We start from the raw sequence: 22,105 nt of genomic DNA, 5'->3' as shown, positions 1-22,105 counted from the left end.
GAAGATATTGTAATTATCATATTAAATATTTTTGCTGCAATTAGTATGAAAAAATACCTTTTCGGAAAACTGGTGTCAGAATAGGTGACTTTTAACCTGCACTTCACAATCTTAGAGGTGCTGCAAAAATCTTTTTCAAGTTGTTTAGGCTTCCATCTCCTAAGAACATAAGATCCCTTAAAAGATTATTCGCCCTCTGCATCCAAATTGAAAGCATCTTTTTACACACAAATTTTTACACACAAATATATATATATAATATATATTTACACAAATATATATATATATATATATAACATTTTAATAGTATTGTGATGATACATATTCATTATATGCATAATACATCATTATATACATACCTGATAATTAGATGCCGGAAAGACATGCATTTTTTTATTATATTTGGGGTTATAACAATTTGGCACATAACACTTTATCATTTTAACTTAATAATAAATGAAAAAAGTATTCACCAAAACATAATTATATAAAACAATCACAGAAAATCTCAACTACAATACGCGATGACAACTTGACAACTTATAGAAAATGGCCGATCAAATCAATGTAGAGATCAAGCCGCTGCTAGATCAATGAAATTGGAAAACCACAAACAATCTTTGTATAGGTGCTCTGATACCAAGTTACCATGCTTTGTTAAAAGGCTCAAAGCAGCTTATGATGAAAGGAAGTTGATTTTTATCATTAATATAAATACATATAAAATAATCAGTTGTTAAGCAGTATAACTTATGGAAATACTTCACCTCTAAAAGCCGGTCGAAATTTTACATCACCGGGATATGACATAGTTTTTATCATATTATATAATCTCAAACATTCTTCTGTATCTATTTCAGGGTCTGGTGCAAATGTGCAAAACATATTTTCAAAAGCTGTTAATATGCCATGAATTATACGTAATTTGGTCTAAAATAGAATCTACATTAAATAAGTTAGAAAAATTTCTTATGGTTTTTATTATAATCTGTTTTGGTTTAATCTTTATCTTGATTTTTGTATCTTACCACAGCAGTAGTTGAACAAGTATAAAACATATTTATTATCATTATAGTAACTCACATTTACAAGATTTTTTGTTTGCGTTTCAAATTGTGAATAAAGTAGCACCTGGACTCTAAAAACATGATCTCGCATTTCACATGGAAAATCTCTGGCCAATATACCAAGTAAAGGAAATAATTGTTCATACACTGTAGAAAATATGTAATTTCAGTGTATTTTTGAAATAAAATTTTTATTATGATAAATTTAGAATAGTAATGATGTGAATCAATTATCATATTAATTATATAATAATTTGTATATAAAATATCATTAGTAAAGTGATAAAATTTGTATTTCTATTTACAAAATAAAACTAATAAAAATTAAATTAAAAATAAAAGTTACCTAAACTAGATAACTTTCCATATTCCAAATGATGGACTACTTGTGCAATAACATAATTAATATCCAATAAATCCACTATTTCCTTATTATTCACAATAGCAACCAATATTTGAAGAGCAATAGATTTTTCTTTTACCATCTTAACAGTATATAAAGTTTTCATTGAAATCTGTAATTGAGTTAATATTATTAATTATGCAATTTTAATTATTTACCACATGATAAAATTATTTTATTCAATAAAACTTATTATATGATTAAAATGCAAAGGAAATTTCTCTCATTTCTCAAAAAAAACATTAAATTTAACTGATTTTATATCAATAAATATCAATTGATCAATATGTTCAGAAAGTTATTTTCAATAAATAATGCAAAAATAGCAGTTTGGTATGACAAAACCTTTTATATTTCTTTAATATGTTTTCTAATTTTAATGGGAAGCTCTTCTACCAACAAAAGAAGTAGATCTAATGACAACTTTATACTTTCTTGCAAATAAGCTTCAGATATATGTTGTTTGATTAATGGTATAATGCCATCGTCTTCATTAAATATAATGGACAAGGCAAAATCTAAAAAAATGAAAAATTAGTATCAAAGTTGCAACAATTTAAAGACAAAAGCATTCTTACCTATTTTATATGAAGTAACTTCTGCTTTAAAAAATCTTAATATATTTGAGATGCACAATTTTGCTTTTGTGCCCTGTTTTGTCTGTATACATAATTTTAAATCTTTAAATGCGTCTTCAACTATTGAGGCCATATTTCTTTTTTATACTAAAATATTAAAATACGTATAATTAATTATTATTATTCTGAAATAAGTTGCTTAATAAAAATTGACAATGATTTATAACCTGTTGATAATATTTTATGAAACTTTGCACAGTACATTAGCACAAATTTGTGTTATTGCCTAAAATTTACATAAAACTATTACCAAACACTTGCACACTAATTCTTTTTTATTAGTGTCACAAATTTTATACATTTCACATTTATATGTCGGTTCTAATAATTCTGTAAGCTGTTTATTTATCTATGTCTGTAACCGTCAAATGTGACAACCCGATAAGAATCATTATTATGTTACTACTACTGCTTCGAAATATCAAAATCAGCAGTGACATCTAAAGAGATGGAAGTGTTTTCCGTTGCCATAAACTTTTTCGAATTTTTATTGTTGATCAACCTTTTAAAGTGAGTTGTGTCTAGTGTTACAAAAATAACAAAATCTGTAAGTAACCATTGTAAAATATTTTACTTAATATATAAAAGTATATAGAGACAGTAAAAACCGTTTAAGACGATTTTTTAGGAAGCCCGCCAAAAAGGCATCTTAATTTTATTATGCTCTTATTTTGGGTTATGTAGGTATTAAATTATATGTTTGTAATTACATTAATTACTAACATTAAATACTTACAGTAATTTTAATTACGTTTATGGTATTCTACAAATGCGTTTGACAACTGACCATCAGAAACAGGTCCGGTCAGTCAGTTTCTCTTCTTTTGCTTACTTCACGACAATCACAAGTTCATTCAACGATTCAAAGTTTGATTAACCTGCCATCAACTTACAATAAGTTAACTTATAACTTACAACCAGTTTTTTATCACTTAAAAAATAAAGAATTAAATATTATGAGTAATATTGCAACAATTCAGGAAGTGTTACCATCCATGTATGGCACAACATTTTGTGTATGCTATTGTTTGAAGTGTTTTGAAGGTGCACAATGCCGTTGCTATTTTAAAACAATCTATCTAGCCGTTTGCAACGATGATTAGCCTCATATCAAGCTATTATCTATAAGTCAATCATTTTACGCGTTTTCTCTCAAAGTGTTTAATACCTTAGAGCCGACTACACCTTCATTTTTCTCTGGTCTCGAAATCCCACGGAAGTGATCAGGTATTCATTTGTGGGGCCGATTTTTCTTTACTACTAATTGGCGTTATGCACTTTTATTCTTATTTCCATGGAACGCAAGTTTGTGAAAACTTTTATTACAAATGCGCGTATTTAATTTTCTGATTCAATAGTAATTTAACATTATCACATATTGTATTAAAATGAGGCACCCAACGAGAATTCTGAATTATGTGATCCTAATATGTGTATCAGGATCTTAACTCTCAAGTGTTGCAAATATTTTTATATTATCAGGGAAAACTTTCAAAATGTATATAAACACACACACATATATATATATATATATATATATATATATATATATATATATATTGCAGAAAATAGAACTCGAGTTTTTGAGAGAACGAATCATACGATTTGTATGATCCGAAAAACATTCGTTAAAAAATGGCTGTTTTTGAGAGAACTAATCATCCGAATTAATTAATTCAAAGAACTTTCAGCTTGTTCCAACAAAATAATTGCTTTTGGAAAAAGAAATTTTGCTTCTAATTTTTTGTTTCAAAAAATATTTTTGTAATTTCGGATTAAAAATTAAAAAAATTACCCAGGCTAAGCACAGTCTAAGCGCCAATCTGGTATTTTTCAATTTTGTGAAAACTACTGAAAAATGTGAAAATGCCGCCAAGCTAAGCACAGTATAAGTGAAAATGTCGCAAAGAATTATTTGCAAATTTTTTAATTAATTTTATTTTGCAAAGTTTAGACTGTGACAATACGGGACGGGACTTCACTTTTTCAATTTTGTGTAAATTAGGCAAATTTTTTTTGAAATTGAATTCGAATGAAATGACGATTGGTAATGTTCTGGAGATAAATTGATTTATGATTTATATTTGATTTGCTCAGATATAACAAGATAGCAAAAATTAAAACAGTATTTGTAATAATGTATTTGAAAACGTTTAAAATTTCTCGAATATTTCATTACGGTACGGGAAGTTCCAGCAATTTGCCTTAAGGCACGATGCCATATACTTATATCAATTATATTTAATATCAACTATTGTTATCTATGTAATATGTTGTTTTAGATTACTGAATGATGACATACATTAAGTGTCGAAACGTTTAATAGAATTTTTCTATTTTAACCTTTTTTAATTTGACGATTTGGCTGCAAAATATTTCAAATATATATATATATATATATATATATATATATATATATATATTTACATTTACTAGTGTTATTAAAATTCAAACAATTTCCGTGTGTCAAACTGCTTATATTTTTAACTACTCTTGATCATTAAAATTTTGTGCTCAAGCGCATGCTCATAAATAGAAATATTAATATGAAATAAATAATTTTGGTTTCGTTAATAAATAAATTATAATTGATCCCAAGTTATAGACAATTTTATTTATATCATATATGAATATGTGATATATATTTATCTTATACGAGGTGTGTTCAAAAAGTACCCGGAATTTTTAAATTTCGCGGGTCTGGAGTGTCTGATTGTCAAAATTTTTTTTTTATTGTGTTGGTATACATGCCCCTAAAGTATGATGAAATTTTCAGCTATATTCACTGTTTACTTTGTCTGTGGTAGTCGCTAAGGTTCGACGTGTTTTTCTGAGCTCGGCGATTTTTACAATGGAAGAATTGAAAAGTCAAAGAATTTGTATTAAATTTTGCGTAAAAAATGAAATAAAGTGTAACAAAGTGTGTGAAATGTTACAAAAAGCCTATGGTGAGTCTGCTATAAAAAAAACAAGTGTTTACGAGTGGTATAAGCGTTTCCAAGATGGCCGCGAAGACGTTGAAGATGACGAACGCTCCGGTCGACCCAGCACGTCAACAAACGATGAAAATGTGAAAGAAGTGGAAAAAATGGTTATGAATGATCGCCGAATCACAATTAGAGAAGTTGCTGATGAAGTTGGCATATCAATTGGCTCATGTCATAACATTTTTTCAAATGTTTTGGGCATGAAACGAGTGGCAGCAAAATTCATTCCAAAACTGCTAAATTTTGACCAAAAAAGCAATCGCATGAACATCGCTCAAGAGCTGTTAAATGACGTCAACAACGATCCAAGTTTGCTTGAAAGGGTCATAACTGGTGATGAAACATGGGTGTACGGTTATGATGTCGAAACCAAAGCCCAATCGTCCCAATGGAAGAGCCCAGGTGAGCCAAGACCGAAAAAAGCACGTCAAGTTCGATCGAATGTCAAGGTTTTGCTTACTGTTTTCTTTGATTATAACGGCATAGTGCATCAAGAGTTCTTACCACAAGGTCGTACGGTTAATAAGGAGTATTACCTTGAAGTGATGCGACGTTTGCGTGAAGCAATCCGAAAAAAACGCTCCGATTTATGGAAAAACAATTCATGGCTGTTGCACCACGATAACGCACCTGCTCACTCGTCGTTGCTTGTTCGTAATTTTTTGGCCAAAAACAATACCGTAGTCATGCCCCAACCTCCATATTCACCAGATATGGCTCCGTGTGACTTTTTCCTATTCCCAAAGTTGAAGAGACCCATGAAAGGACGGCGGTTTTCCTCGATTGAAGAAATAAAGGCCGAATCGCTGAGAGTGCTCAAGGACATATCAAAAAGTGAATATCAAGGGTGCTTCGAAAATTGGAAAAAACGCTGGCATAAGTGTATTATATCTGGGGGGGACTACTTTGAAGGGGACCACATTGATGTAGACGAATAAATAAATATTTTTTTGAAAAAACGAAAATTCTGGGTACTTTTTGAACAGACCTCGTATATAAAAATGGAGCTCTCTTTCAAATGTCCGAATAAAACTCGAAAACGGCTGAATCGATTTGGCCAGTCTTAGTCTTGAAAAATTCGTGCCAATCCAGAGAAGGTCCAAAAGGTGAGAAATTCTTTATAAGAAGTAATATTAAACTGATTTGATCAAAATGTGTGACTTCAATAATTATGTATGTTGATTTCCTATGTTAAAGGACCTATGGAAAGTTTCTAATAAAAACAAAGCTGCGTTATTGTAATGTTCTATTTATTAAGCAAGAGTAACTACAGTATATCAGATAAAAGTATATCATCTTATTTATGATATTCAATTGCATGGCCAAGTTTTATCTGATGAAGTTGCCATGCCGAAAGTGTACATATATTTGATGATGAACACCGGCGCATGTGCGTTCTGGTGATGAATGTCCACCAGTGCATGAATGAAAGCACTTTAAGGCCACAAGATGCGCATACCGACATATTTCGCCGAATATTTTAATAAATCTCGATGTTTATTTATAACTTATACATATAATTTTTTACACTTGGTAACTCATCGCATGAGCGCGCCAACGGATCAAAATAGTGTGCTTCAGTTAACCGTCGAATACACTGCTTCAAAAAACCAATTGGCAACTTTGTGCTTTCTTCGGATAAATTAAAAAATATTGTGAAATTATTTCTAGAATTTGATAACTTATTTTAGTGATAATGATAATTTTTTTATCATTTAAAAATATCATTTGTTTTAAATTGCAAAAATGAGTGATGTTGATCATGAAGTTGGTGCCATTCGCTTTACCGTTGTAAGTAGAGAAATTTTCTCTTAAGTTGATAACATACTTTTTAAAAATTATTTCATTTCGAATATTAATAAAATTTTATACGTTAAATATATAAAAAGTATACACTATGTTTTAATGATATAGTTTCTTTATCCTGATTATTATTCTATATACTTTGCCAAAATATAATTCTCATAGTATTTAATGTTTATTGAGAAATATTTATACTTGTTATACCTTATTGACTCTTTAACTTTTATTTATTGGATTCATCAAAACTACAAGTTATATCAAATGTTTAACGTATTTGCTTAATAAATCTTCCACAAATATTCCATATTGCAAATTGCATTTGCAAGTTGCATTTTCCCTAGTAAAGGAATTCACAATTAAAAAAAAGATCTATAATAACAGAGGGTTTGATTTTGGTAATGACTACTTGAAAACAATACTTTAAATGCACTTGATACAAAATATAATGATATAAATGTTTTTATTATATTCTTTATAGCATAATTGTTTTTGAAGTAAAACTTCTTTAGGCGCGACATGGGTGTAAAAACTTCTTTAGGCGCGACATGGGTGTAAATCCGTACAAATGCAACGAAAACGCCAACGTGAAGTTGAAGACTACGACGCTAGTAAGCGCAGCTATCGCAATTATTCGATCTAGTCTGCGAGCAAAACAAAAAATACAACAAATGTCAAATCATATGTCAAAAACAAAACAAAATGTGTCGACTTTCACTTGAGTTTTGTATTTAGCTCGTAGTCTCTAAACATTTTTTGAAGTAAAACTTCTTTAGGCGCGACATGGGTTAGCAGTATAATTTGTGAGTTAATAAAAATGTCAGGATCGGAAGAATATTTTATCCCGTCCCCCATAAATAATTGTAGTGCAAATGATCGCAAATAAATAATGAAACTAAGGAAAAATCTGCGCTGCGTAAGAAATGATAGCTTTGGCTATGTATGTTTTGTGTGTTTTCGACTTTGGCTTCAAAGTGACTTAGAAATATCAAATGATGCTCAAACACAAATTCTTAATAATGTTTTTTGATTATTGATTCAAATAATCAGGTTGGATGTCAAACTTGTCGAAAGATATTAAATTCGGGTAAAATTCCCACTTTGTGTAAATTTAACTGGTTTGTATTTCCATCTATACTAAATTATCTACCTAAACTAGATACTGTATCTGAAAGGTTAATTTCACCTAGGTTGTGTTTCATGCAAATTAGACGATTGCGACATGCGAATGGACAATTTGGAATGTTTGGCCAAATTATAAATGTGCCTGTTGACATTAATAATATGGTTAATTTATTACCTCGTAATATTGATGATGATCATTGCATTAACGTTCACATAAAAAAGCAAATGATTCATAGATCAAGCTATGTGCAGGGCTTGATAAATAAAACAAATATAAAAGTATGGTTTCAATTTGTTAGGCAAGACGGATATTACAGCTGTTCAAGGAATGAGATTATATCGTCAGCAAAAAAGTAAAAAAATACAAACAGTAAATGAATGTATGTTAATTTTAATTACATGAAGTTCTTCAAATACAATTGTTACAGGATGAGTTAATTTGCAAAAACAATATTTGTTTAGGCGTTGTTTAACATAATCCACTGTGTGAATGAATATTATAGAATTTATTAATCAGCAATTACTTTAAAACGATCATGTCATATTTCCAGTACGACTTTGATTATATTATTGTTTGTAAATATTATACATATTTTTAATGTAATCATAAATATATAATTTATAATTTATCATTATAGAAATGTGTATAAAGATTGACGACACTAATAAATGTGTGCATCACGAGTGTTACCATATTACTAATAAACATTATTCAAAATTTTTATATGATGTATTTATTTTCACTCAACTTAAATTTGCTACTTTATACAGTAGCAAATAAGTTTTACTTGAATCGCGTATGATCCTTACGCGCACTCTTTTTTTTAACGTTTTTTATATCAGTCCCATACTATTAGGCAATATAATTGTTAGAAACTTTTTAAATGTTGTTGACGACAAATGATTGAATGCAATTGAATGATTGTCAGAATAGGTGCATTATTTAAAGTCAGTACTGCTATAATTGGTTATAATCTTTAGCAGTAATAGTAGCACTAAGTTGTAATTTCAACTGTAGTATGAAGCTTAAAATAACTGAAATCTATCACATAATTTTGCTGCAATTTCAAACAAAGCTGTAAAAGGTTTGGGAAATATCAAACACTTAAAAAAGGAAACACATATTTACTATCAAACTTACTACTTTATTCTCACAAGGCTCAAATCAGAATGAATCCTAAAAACGGATATAAAAAGAATCTAGAATAATTTTACAATGGTACCAATATATACTCGTAGAACCTAAAAAATATTCACTTAGTACATAGTAAAGAACTAGATGGCGCTACTGTTAATATGAATATTTAACATCCTGCGGGCGCAAAGAATGACATTATGTTACATGTTACATGTCAAGTTATACAATGTCACAAGCAGATAACTATAATAATACATTTTTAGTTACATTAATTTAGACTAGTATATATATACAAACTTAGTGCTAGGTATTTCATTTGACAGTTAAGTATAATATGAATTTTATATTTCATCATATTGACATAATTTAATAAATTTCAGTAATGTGTCAACTTTACCTAATTCTAATTTTAAATTTATTTATTAATTTTTAAAAATTAATCTTAAATATCTCATTTTAATTCTAAGTTAGATTTACACACTTAATTATTGTCTATATCAATTAGAGGTATCAATTTCACAATAGGTCGCACATATAATCCTTGAGTGGTTTTGACAGTGGCCACCCGAACCTTGCCATCTTTGCCCTTCGTGACGCTGACTATCCGACCTGCTGGCCAGTGTAATGGTGCGACATGGTCCTCTTTTATTAAGACTACCATATCAACTGCTAGGTTGTCCAAGGATGCTGACCATTTTGCCCGCTTCTGTAGCTCTGCTAAATATGCCGTGGACCACAAGGTCCAAAACCTATCTCTCATCGCATTTAGCTGTCTATGTATGTTTAATTTATTTTTTAGGGCAGTACTATCTACTACGGGTTCAGGAATAGCAGTCATAATATCACCTATAAGAAAGTGACTAGGGGTTAAAAACACAGAATCGGTGCTATCATCATTTAATGGGATAATGGGTCTTGAATTCATTATGGCTTCTACTTGATTCAAGAAAGTTAAATAGTCTTCATAAGTTAAACAGGTTGAACCAATAACCCTATTTAAATAATGCTTCATTGTTCTAATGTTCCGTTCCCATAGTCCTCCAAAATGTGGTGCATGTGACGGTATAAATTTCCATGTTATTCCAATGGTTGACACACTCTCAATGAGTTCTTTCCTATTAATATTATTTTTAAAATACTTATAGAGTCTATCTAATTCATTACTGGCGCCTACGAAGTTGGTTCCATTATCACCGTATATGGTTTGGCACACACCTCTTCGTGGCACGAAGCGTTTCAATGAATCCAAAAAGGCTGCAGTTGATAATTCCGTGACTAAGTCTAAGTGTACTGCTTTAGTGGACATGCAAATGTATACCACTATGTACGCTTTTATTCTTGGTGCTTTGCGCAGTCGACTTGCTCTCAACTCAATGGGACCAGCATAATCCACACCTACAGCAAGAAACGGTCTTTTACTTGTCACTCGATCAGCAGGTAACGATCCCATTAGCTGTTGACTTTGTGCTGCTTGAAAGCGCCTACATATTGTGCACTCTTTGATTATTCCTTTGATGATGTTTCTTCCATTTATAGGCCAGTATTTTTGCCGTATGTTAATCAAGATGGCTTGAGTACCAGCATGTAATAATCTTACATGCTCCTGTCGCAACAGCAGTCGTGTTATGTAATGTCTCCTTGGAAGAATTATTCGATGTTTTTGCGAGTATGATATCAGTGATTGGCCTAGTCTCCCACCTACTCGTGGAAGTCCTCCCGTATCAACAAAAAGAATTAAGGGCGAGACTATTTTAACTTTCAAATCTTCAAAGTCAAGTGATGATCCTTGCTCATTGTTCGAAGTTGTTTTGGTTTTAATTTGACTCTGTTCCAATTCTTTTGCATACTGAAATAAAACATCTGCATTACATAGATTTTCTACAATTTTTTCACCCTCAAGTGTATCAATTTCGGTATCATTATAATAATTATACATCTTTTCAATTTTAGATTCAAGAACTGATGACTGCTCGTTTCTTTTCATAAAACTGCTGCTCATTGAATATTCTGTGATCTGTGGGTTTGTTTCCTTTTCACATGAAACATTACTACTGTGGAGAGATCCTACCTCATCTTCAAATAAAATATTACTACTGTTAAGAGATTCCACCTCATCTTCCAGTTCATCTTCACATTCAGAGTCATAAGATTCACAATCAGAACTTTCAAAATCTGTGTTATCAAATATACTCTCGGTATCTGAATAATCAGAATCATCATCTAATCTTGTAACAATGTCTGGGACTAAGTCAGGCTTATGTCCTAAGTGTAGTGTTGCTTTGTTCCCTAAATGTTCCTCTATGCTAGCTAAAACATCAAAATGCAAATTGAACAAAATTTCGAACTGTTCGGCATGTTGTCCTGGTTGTAGCAAATTTAATTTTCTATTAATTTTCTCCAGCTGTTTGAAATTCTCTATTAGCTTTTTTTTGCGATAAATTAGCCCTAGAATACTATCGCCGGATTTGAAATTTATTGCATATTTTCGGATAATAATCATTTTAGATTTTATTTCCCCCCTTTGATTAATCAAGGCTTCGACCTTCATTTTGTTGAATTAGCTTCTTTGTGCTATTTTTACTGGCCGCCAATAAAACTGACCCAAAATATCACTTTTTTATGCTAAATATAAATGGAAGAGACTTCGTCCAATATTTTCAATTGGTTGCTATTAAAACTAACCAAATAAATATCACCTTGAATGTACTCTTGTGATTGATTCTGTGCTTTATACCCGAATTATGACACGCGAGTTAAGGATGCTATATAACCCGAATATTATTTTACCTATCCCCTAGGCTATTATTAAACATACATAAGTTTTAACAATGCTCAAGATGGTTTATAAATACCTCGTGGTTTTGCTATCCAATCTCTGCGTCGTCCTCGTGGTAGTTTGCTGCAATCGGCCTGTGTGTTTTTGTTTATGATAGCGAAAGGCTCCTTTTTCTTCTGGTATGTGGACTGTAGTTTGGCACTGATTATTTTTATTTTAATACCGTCGGTAAGGACCAATGTAAAAATTATAAAATATTAAACACTTATAAAAGGAAACACATATTTACTATCAAAATCCGTATTCAGAAAACCATTATTAAGAATTTGTTTTTGAAATTAGAATTTGAACATGAAGGTTTTGAATAATTAGAATCTGGAACATTGGAAGTTTGAGAAAAATTTGTATTTGAAGATATTATATTAGAATTAGAATTAGAACGAATTTGTTCTTTAAACATTCTCTTTTTGCATTCTTTGATATTATGCCCGATATTTTTACAATAATTGCAAGAAATGGTAATTGAATTCGAAGATTCTAGAAAATTGGAATAAAATGGAATAGAAGATTCGTGAAAAGAAGACAAACGCTCTACTTCAATAGCCGCACCTTGAACCTTGTCGACATTGGTTAAATTCAACCTGAAGCGAAGATACGGACCTATGATCTACAAATAATTCTTCTAAAGTTTGTTTAAGCTGTTTAAAATTTTCGATACTTCTGTATCGGACAGATTGAGCTGCTTTACCTTCTAATTTGACGTTGAAAATATATTTAAATAATGAGGAATGCTGAGAAGTTTCAATGGCGTCAAATGCATACTGGAAAACCATTATTAAGAATTTGTTTTTGAGCAATATTTGATATTTTTAAGTCATTTTGAAACCAAAGTCTATCACACACAAAGCATACATAGCCAAAGCTATCATTTGTAAATTGTTTTTCAAACAATTTTCGTTCATTCCTAAACAAATGGAATTCTTCATATGGAAGTTCAAATACTTCATTTGACTCTTGCAAAAGATCAGTTCTTGTCACATTATATACAGAATCATCAATTTGTAATTGACGTGATGTAGTTGGTGTATCAGAAAATGTTACAGCAGTACTTTCATCTAAAAAGATAAAAGGATGATATGTTTAAATGTGACAAAAGATTCTTACTTATGTGAATGGTGTTGACATTAACATCTATTTGGCTCAAGATTTTCTAATAAATTGGCAGTAACCGATGTATTTTTCTGCAGTTGTTTTCTTTGACGATGTAACCTTGATCTTTCAGAGTTTGCAAGAAGGTTTGAACCTGCGTTAATATTTATAATTACTATTAATTACTATTATAATAAATTAAAATTAGTCTCCATAGCCATCATAAAAGAGAAACATGTAAACTTTCTCTAAATTTTCAATAAAGAAATATTGTTTACACAATTTCACTGATCATGTAATTGTGTTTGTAGAATTTCATGAAATTGAAATTAACATACGTTTATTAACTGCTTGTTTGTTTTAACTATTTCTCTGCTGATACAATTTCATTCTTTGAGTGACTGTAGTATCTGTCTTGCCTATAAAAATATTTTCGATTTTAGTAATAACCTCAAAGGTAGGTCTATGATGTTGTTGTGCCAATTTGCAGAATACGATAAATTCACAATAAATAAAAGACTTTACGTACACATTACATAGAATATATTTACAAACAATCAGACGGAATTTACAATAAAATGCAAGTGTTTTCTATAATGGTTGAATTTTGACTGGTCATGAACTGCATTTTCAATCTTGAAAATTTAAAGAACAGAACATAACTATAAACTAACAAAAATAAAAACAAATAATTTAACATAAGTCAAATACAGAAATAATCATTAATCTTAAATCTAATGTTATTTAAACAAATATTAGAATTAGATATATAGAAAAACAAACACAGAACATTGCGAACTAAAATCTAAATTAGACAATTAAATATTAATACAGTTGAGATAGATTTCATAGAGTAATTAGAAATTTATAGTGAGTAATTAGAAAATTAATTCATGAATATTTATTTAATATATATCATGATAGAATTTTGAATCAAAGAAACTAGATTAGTGATATAAAAATCAATTCAAAAATTAAATATTCGAAACTAAAGTTTTTATTACCAAACAAAATAGTAGTCGATAAATTTTTTTTTTTTTTGACTCATTTTATTTAGCAATCAGAAATACATTAAGATTCCTATGAGCTAAAATGACAATGTAAGAGCGAAGCCTAAGAAGAGCTCCAATGAGATCTTCTCAGTTTAACAATTGCTATAATAATATTATATTAGACCTAATCTAAGACTAAGTCTAAAGGCCATTGTCGTTTCAATCTTCTTATACCATAAGGTTTAGTAATTTCAACTATAGAGGGGTTCGAATGTGAGTCCAGTTTGCGTTTGTATTTTTCATTGAATTCTTGGAAAGTTAAATGCACCGTTTTCATCTTGAGGTCGCTGTGAATGGTTTCATTTGTTACGTACCATGGAGAATTAAGAATTGTACGTAAAATTTTTGACTGAGTTCTCTGCATTATAGCTATATTAGATTTGTAAGCACATCCCCAGAGCTCAATTCCGTAAGTCCAGATTGGTTTGATAATTGATTTATATAGCAGCAACTTATTTTCAACAGCGAGCTTAGACTTTTTACGCAGAAGCCAATCAAATTCTTTCATTTTGATCATTATTTGCTGCTTTTTTGTTTTTATGTGGCTTTTCCAAGTAAGTCTGCTATCTAAATGAAGACCAAGATATTTCACTATGTTCTGTTTCGGAATCTGGACGTTGTTTAAATAAATTGGAGGACAAGTACCCTCTCTCAGGGTAAATGTGATATGAGCTGATTTGGTTTCATTTATGCAAATCTTCCATTTGGCAAGCCACATTTGTAGTTTATTGATATGTTCTTGCGTTTGTCGGGAAGCTTGATCAGCACTGTGATTACTACTTAGTATGGCAATATCGTCAGCGAATGTAGCAAGTGTCAGATTTTCAAGTAATGGGAGGTCCTTTGTGTATAAAACATATAAGAAGGGTCCAAAAATACTACCTCGTGGAACTCCTGACATTATTTTGTGGAAATCAGATGTTACTTGATTTACTTTTACTTGAAAAATCCTATTTTGTAGATATGATTTGAAAATCCCATAATACCTGGATGGAAGGTATGTTTTTATTTTATATAAAAGTCCTGGGTGCCAAACTTTATCGAATGCTTGTCGAACATCCAGGAAGACACCACTACAGAATTGCTTATTTTCAAATGACTTATGTACAGTGTCAATAACCCTGTGAACTTGCTGTGTGGTCGAATGTTCACGTCTAAAGCCAAATTGATGGTAGGGGATCCAATCTGAAGGAAACTCATTGTTGATTTGGTCCAAAAGAATCCTTTCAAGCAGTTTAGATATTACGGGAAGCAAGGATATTGGTCTATATGAAGATACCTCAGTCAAGTTTTTGCCTTTTTTAGGAACCATTAATATTTGGGCAGTCTTAAATGATTTTGGCCAATACCCTACTCTGAGTATGGCATTAAATATATATGTTATTAAAACAATCGTTTTCTTAGGAAGTTCTTTCAACGCCCTTGCTGTTATTTTGTCAAAACCAGGCGATTTTCTTGTATTTAACATCTGGATTTGCGAGTTGACTTCTTTGGGCTTGATAGGTTTGAAAGATTGTGAAGACTGTAGAGGTTTAAGCAATTCTTCTTCAATCTCTTTATCAATGGTGGAATCAAATGGTTTAAAAACATTAGACAAGTATTTAGCAAATAGGTGCGCTTTGTCTTCTTCGCTTCTTGCCCAAGGATCATTAGCACTGTTTCTAATAGGCGAAGAAAAGAGTTTAGGCTTCTTCACATTACTAGCTGCTTTCCATATCGAGTTATCATATCTGGATAGATTATTAATGTACTTTTCAAAATTTTCATTTCTGACTTGCCTAAGTTTGCTTTTAAGTTCTCTGCAAAGTTTATTGTATGTATTTTTATCGTCAGGTCTATGATTTTGTTGCCATTTAGCTCTAGCACGTCGTTTTTTCTGAATAAGTTCTTTGATTTCTAACTGAATATCTTGGAATGCAGGTGATGCTTGAGTTTTAGGAGTTGCTTCTTGAATTGAAGTCTTAATATGTTGAAGTAAATCTTCAGTAGCCTTGTCAATTTCAGCATCGCTTTTGAGACTGATATGTAAATTTGTTCGCTCTTTCAAAACTTCTCGAAATGTTTCCCAATCTGTATATTTACTATGTAATATATTTGAATTTATTTTTTGTATAACTGTGATTCCTATAGTTAAAACAATTGGAGAGTGATCTGAGGATAAATCGTATGATGGCTTAATATTCATCACGTTCTCATTTATGTTATTCAAAATAAAGAAGTCGAGCAGGTCTGGTATTTTTTGAGGATCACTAGGCCAATATGTCGGGGTTCCAGTGGACAGAAATGAATAATTATTATTATTTAAGGTTCTCAGAAGCTCATTACCCTTGCTTGTGATCAGACGTGATCCCCAAAAAGTGTGCTTGCAGTTAAAATCACCACCTACAACAAATTTCGCACCCAATTGATGGAAAAACTGTTCAAAATCTGTTTGCTTGATATTATGTCGTGGAGGGCAGTACACTGCTGATATTGATAATTTGTAAAGATGCATACTGACAAGTATTGTTGTTGCTTGTAGGTGTTCTTTTTGGTACGGAGGAAGTTCGGTGTGAACTATTGTATTTCGAATTAGTATGGCTGATCCTCCATGAGCCGTATCATCCGGGTGATTGCAATAGTGTAATGTGTAATTCGAAATCTTGCAGAAAGAGAAGCTAGTAAAGTGGGTCTCGCTTATTAGCATTATGTCAATGTGATTCAAAGTAAAGAAAGTAGTTAATTCTAGCTTGTGCTGTAGGAGCCCATTGGCATTCCAAAGTGCAATTCTTATAAATTTAGCCATTACGGATTAATTTTATTTAATAAAGTTGTTAGCAGGTTTAAAACCACACCATTTTGATGAATTAATTGATTAAACATCTGTTTGAATTCGTGCATGAACTGAGCGAAGCTTGCAGATATGCCTGAAGCAGATTCTGGATTAACGTTGTTATTTAACGCCTGTGCATATGTTCGAGGGTGACCTTGATTAGCGATCTGATTTGGATTTAGATTCGGGTACGGGTTAGTGGTAATAGTTGGATTAACCGTATGTCTATTGTTGGATCTCCGTCGCAATTTGTACAAAAATTTAATACATTTTCAGGTTTCTTGCAGTCTGAAGTAGTATGATTGTTACCACAACGGGAACAAGTAAACGGCTTATTGCAGTAATGTTGAGTGTGGCCGAATTGTTGGCACCTTTTGCATTGCACAACAGATTTATTATAGTGTGGCGGTTCAATACGAATTATGTTGTTAAGAATCTTTGTTACGCTGTATATGTCTTTGTTAATAAAATAAAAAAATAAATTTAGTGGCTTCCTAGTTTCTCTGTGTAGTATGTTTGTTATATTTCTTACTTCATGACCTATCTTCACGAACTCATTCTTGATTTCTGCAACATCTGTGGTATGATGTAAATACCTGATTACAACACGATACGCCCTTTCCTCTTTTATCTGATAAGTATGATGAATAACATTTGTTGCACGCAAATGTTTAGTTAGTTTTCTGAAAACATCAGAATTCTGACACATTAATTTAGTTACATTATTATTTAAGGAGCGGAAAGTGTATTGTTCGAGATCAATAATAGTGTTGATTTCGTCCATCATATCTTTATAATTGTCGACGCCGTAAATAAAAATCGGTGGAGGTTTCTGGTTGGTTGTTGAGAAATCATTATTATTGGTAGTATTGATAATAGTGCTTGGTAACTGATTTATGCTATTTAGCGGTTTGAATCTATTTGACAGAGTAACCGGAGTGCTATTAGTATCATCAGATAATTTACGCTTCTTACTTTGTACAATTTTTTTTGTTGTAACAAGTTGCCACGAATGTCTCGGATTAGTTGTACAAATATTTTCCGTATTGTATGTTTGAAGCTTAGTTAATTGTTTGGGCATATTTTGATTTTGACTACATACCAGCTTTGAAGCAGTCACTGCAGGGTCTTGTGAATTGCATTGAATAGCTTGTTCAATGTTGGCTACTTGCATTAGATCTACGTCCATATTGGTATTTGATGTTGAAATATGCTTATTAGCAGACAAAAGTTCTGTTTCCTTCAGACGCAATTGTTCATTGACATATTCAGAACATGTTAGTGAATCGTCGTAAAGCACGTTATATGTTTCCGTAATGGAAAATTTGTCCATAGTGTCCCCCGCAGGGTGACACTTCTCTAAGTTGTGTAAAGTTAGCACAGTGATTTGTCAAAAATTATTTACACCAAATCACTAGACACTCACAGCGCGTGTTTGATTTGCCATAAAATCAATTTTTAGTATTTATTATGGTTTAAATCCGCCAAAAAATTACTTTAAATAAACTATGCGAAAATCAAATGACAGAAACAAATGCAATCGTAGTCGATAAATGAGTCTAAATATGAAAAATTCTTTCAAAACATTGAAATTAATTGAGGTTTAAATCATTAAAATTTTTGAACTCAGTGAATATAGGATCATCGATATGAGGAATTTTCTTCGATGAACACTCGAGACTAAATGAGGAGCATAGGATATGATTTGATATAGAATAGTCTTAAATATAATTTAAATGGTATAAAAATACAAATATATTTATCATTTAAATTGAAAATAAAGTAAAAATTTGATCAAAGATATATGTAATAAAATTAAAAAATTGAATTTTTCATCATGCACTAACATCGATAACAAGTATTAAAAATTTGTAGCATAAATAATCGATAGATTTAAAAAATTGAAGATATTGTTATAAATATTAGATAGAATAAAATAATAATTTATTTTTGAATATCGAATGTAGAATCGAATTTGGAAAAATTACATATTGAATGTATCGAGGAGTCGAGAAATGGAAAATTGTCTGGAGGACGATGATTACTAGAAATTTTTAAATAATTAATTGATCTCGAAGAGGATTGATTAGGATTTGGTAGAGTTTGATTAAGGCATATTAAATTTGATTTAGGACTTAGTAAATTTTCATAAAGATTTGGTTGATTTTGATGAGGATTTAGCAAATCTTGATGAAGATTTGGTAGATTTTGATGAGGATTTAGTAAATTTTGATAAAGATTTGGTAAATTTTGATTTGGAACGTGGTTAAAATTTTGATTAGAATTAGATTTAGTAGAATTTGGTAAAATTGGATTAAGTCTTGAATATTTTGAAAATTGGGAACTGGTATCCCAGACAACACAAGACATCCTGGAAAACGTCCACAGGATATCCACGCGCGGACATTCATTGTCCCTGCGATAGCCTTACGGATATCCCGCGTATCCTCATCTTATCTGAAACATGTTAATATGTCGCACCTATGGGACGTTCTGTAGGATATCCCGCGCGGGATATTCCGGACATAAACCGGACATGAATAGGATATAATTATGGAATTGTTTTTTACTTTTTAGATAATAATTATAATTAAATAAATTAAAAGAACACAATTTCACAAAGTAAACTTTTATTACAAAATAACAAAATCCTGAGATAATTTTATAACAAAATTTAATATATACAACTTTAATTCAAAATAACTTATTTTACAATATTAAAAATATAATTAATTCGGCATTCAATCCTAGTTCATGGTTGATTTTCTCTCCTGAAATAGAAAACAAATGAATAAATGCATATATATGTATATATATATGAGTAAGTTCTTTAAGAGCGATACATCAATCAAAATAGACAGAGATTTATAAAATAATCTCTAATTCCAAATATATCGACACAATTTGATGTCATTACGAGTGAATATTAAACTTGGTTTTTTACATCTAAAAATGTGTACACAGCACAAATTTTGCACTAACATTGATACAACTAACCAGTCAATAATCATGATTTTTTTGTCAATAGGAAAAACATATAGTACACATCTCACAAAAATACCTTGTATAATATTTATTGGCACGTCGCAGCCAGCTTTTTGCAGCCTCTGAAACAGTAAACTATGACTCATGCGGCAAATTTTTCAAAGCAATTCCTGGAATTAATTATATATTAGTTTAATTCATAATTTACAACACATCATAAGTATAAGATATATAAATTACCTGTGATGACATCGCAAGGCACTAGATCACAAAATTTATTTTTGCCCTTTCCTCGTCCCTAGCAAAATTCTTTGTCCAAACCATCATCAAAAATGGATTTTCATAGCTCGACTCTGATGACTAAATACAGAATATAAAGAGAAAGTTTGTTTAGTATATGATAAAGTTAACAAATAAAAATAAATCTATATAAACTTTTGATTACCAATTGTATTTTGATATCTTTGCTCAGAAGAATAGCCTCCATAAGTTGAAGCTCCTCCAACAAACATAGTGGAGAGCATTTCTTCTTTGTTAATTCTCTTTCAAACACAGCATTTGATACAAAATTAGGCATGGCTGCTGGATAAGCTGGCAGGGTAGAAATGTCAGCATTAAATTAAAAATTCTATTTGTACTAGTAACATAGTATTTCAAATAACAGTACACAGAAAGCTTTAATTACCATCGTTTATATCTGCCCCCCTTTCAATATGTTGCTGCAATATTTATAACACACACGCACATATAATTATATAGAACACATAAAATTTCCACTATTATTACTTAATTTTAGAGTATTTTGATAAATAATATTAATTATTTATAACACACGCTCATATAATTATATAAAACAAATAAAATTTTCACTATTATTACTCAATTACTCAAAAACTATGATGATTCCACATACTCGTATAGCGTCTGTTTGATGACGCTTAGCTTAACCTTAAAGGACGCAAAACCAACGCGACGAAAGAGAAAGGGACAAACATATACGTTTAGAGGATTAGAGGTCTCAAGCCGTGCGCGTACGAGAGCGACATGTTCGGGAACCCGTGCGTTATACCTGCTCGAGTCCTTTGGTTTTGAGACGTCCCATTGCATATTCATAGGATATTCATAGGATATCGCGATATTAGGAGATTGTGAGGACAAGTGGGACATTCCCTGGCATGTCTTGTGCTGTCTGGGATTTGTTATTAATTCAGAGTTTAGAACATTGATAGAGCAATCTTGAGAACGTAGGAAATCTAGTCCCAGAATACCATCAGAAACAATGGATATATCATCACTAATAACATTGAATAAATGCTCTTTAACAGCATCATTTATTAAAAATGAAAGTTTAGCAACACCGAGAGTTCTAAAACTATGTCCGGTAATGCCAGAAACTTTTATAATATTGTCTGAATTAGTTATAATATTAAGAGAGTCTTTTGAAGCTGATAGTTTTACTAGGCCAATGTCTGCGCCTGTATCAATCATTAAATTTAATTTTTCTGAAGTTGAATGCGGAGATTCAAAAGATTTAAAAATAGACATATTGCTAGAAGAAATTAAAGAAACTTGTGCCTTTTTCAATTCGGCGACCGTTGTGAAATTAGAATTTGAACATGAAGGTTTTGAATAATTAGAATCTGGAACATTGGAAGTTTGAGAAAAATTTGTATTTCAAGATTTTATATTAGAATTAGAATTAGAACGAATTTGTTCTTTAAACATTCTCTTTTTGCATTCTTTGATATTATGCCCGATATTTTTACAATAATTGCAAGAAATGGTAATTGAATTCGAAGATTCTAGAAAATTGGAATAAAATGGAATAGAAGATTCGTGACAAGAAGACAAACGCTCTTCTTCAATAGCCGCACCTTGAACCTTGTCGACATTGGTTAAATTCAACCTGAAGCGAAGATACGGACCTATGATCTACAAATAATTCTTCTAAAGTTTGTTTAAGCTGTTTAAAATTTTCGATACTTCTGTATCGGACAGATTGAGCTGCTTTACCTTCTAATTTGACGTTGAAAATATATTTAAATAATAAAGAATGCTGAGAAGTTTCAATGGCGTCAAATGCATACTGGCAAATACGAAGAAAATCATTTAAATTGGAATTACTCGAACCATCAAATGATTTGATAATGTCTCTAGCTTCTTTCAAAGTTAA

At 30.9% G+C, this 22,105-nt stretch overlaps 1 protein-coding gene and 1 long non-coding RNA gene across 2 annotated transcripts; both read right to left on the bottom strand.

Moving 5' to 3' along the window:
- Positions 1-574: 574 nt before the first annotated feature.
- LOC113375752 lies at positions 575-2,452 on the bottom strand. Its single transcript, XM_026615698.1, has 7 exons — positions 2,276-2,452; positions 2,049-2,195; positions 1,867-1,988; positions 1,414-1,582; positions 1,084-1,214; positions 768-930; positions 575-675 (listed from the first exon to the last, which is right to left on the bottom strand). The coding sequence occupies exons 2-7, from the start codon at positions 2,179-2,181 to the stop codon at positions 575-577; spliced, it is 819 nt and encodes a 272-aa protein (XP_026471483.1). The 5' UTR covers positions 2,182-2,195; positions 2,276-2,452.
- A 17,218-nt stretch (positions 2,453-19,670) lies between these two features.
- Positions 19,671-20,855, bottom strand: LOC113378405. Its single transcript, XR_003367178.1, has 5 exons — positions 20,618-20,855; positions 20,378-20,523; positions 20,173-20,292; positions 20,009-20,102; positions 19,671-19,718 (listed from the first exon to the last, which is right to left on the bottom strand). It is a non-coding gene; the product is annotated as an uncharacterized LOC113378405 (long non-coding RNA).
- Between the last annotated feature and the right edge of the window lie 1,250 nt (positions 20,856-22,105).

The sequence above is a fragment of the Ctenocephalides felis genome, unplaced genomic scaffold (genome assembly GCF_003426905.1).
Source record: "Ctenocephalides felis isolate EL2017-DRISC unplaced genomic scaffold, ASM342690v1 CF-g0.4_SCAFFOLD_01886, whole genome shotgun sequence".
NCBI lineage: Eukaryota > Metazoa > Arthropoda > Insecta > Siphonaptera > Pulicidae > Ctenocephalides > Ctenocephalides felis.
Note: the sequence above shows the minus strand (reverse complement) of the source record. Positions and strands in the feature narration are given on the sequence as shown.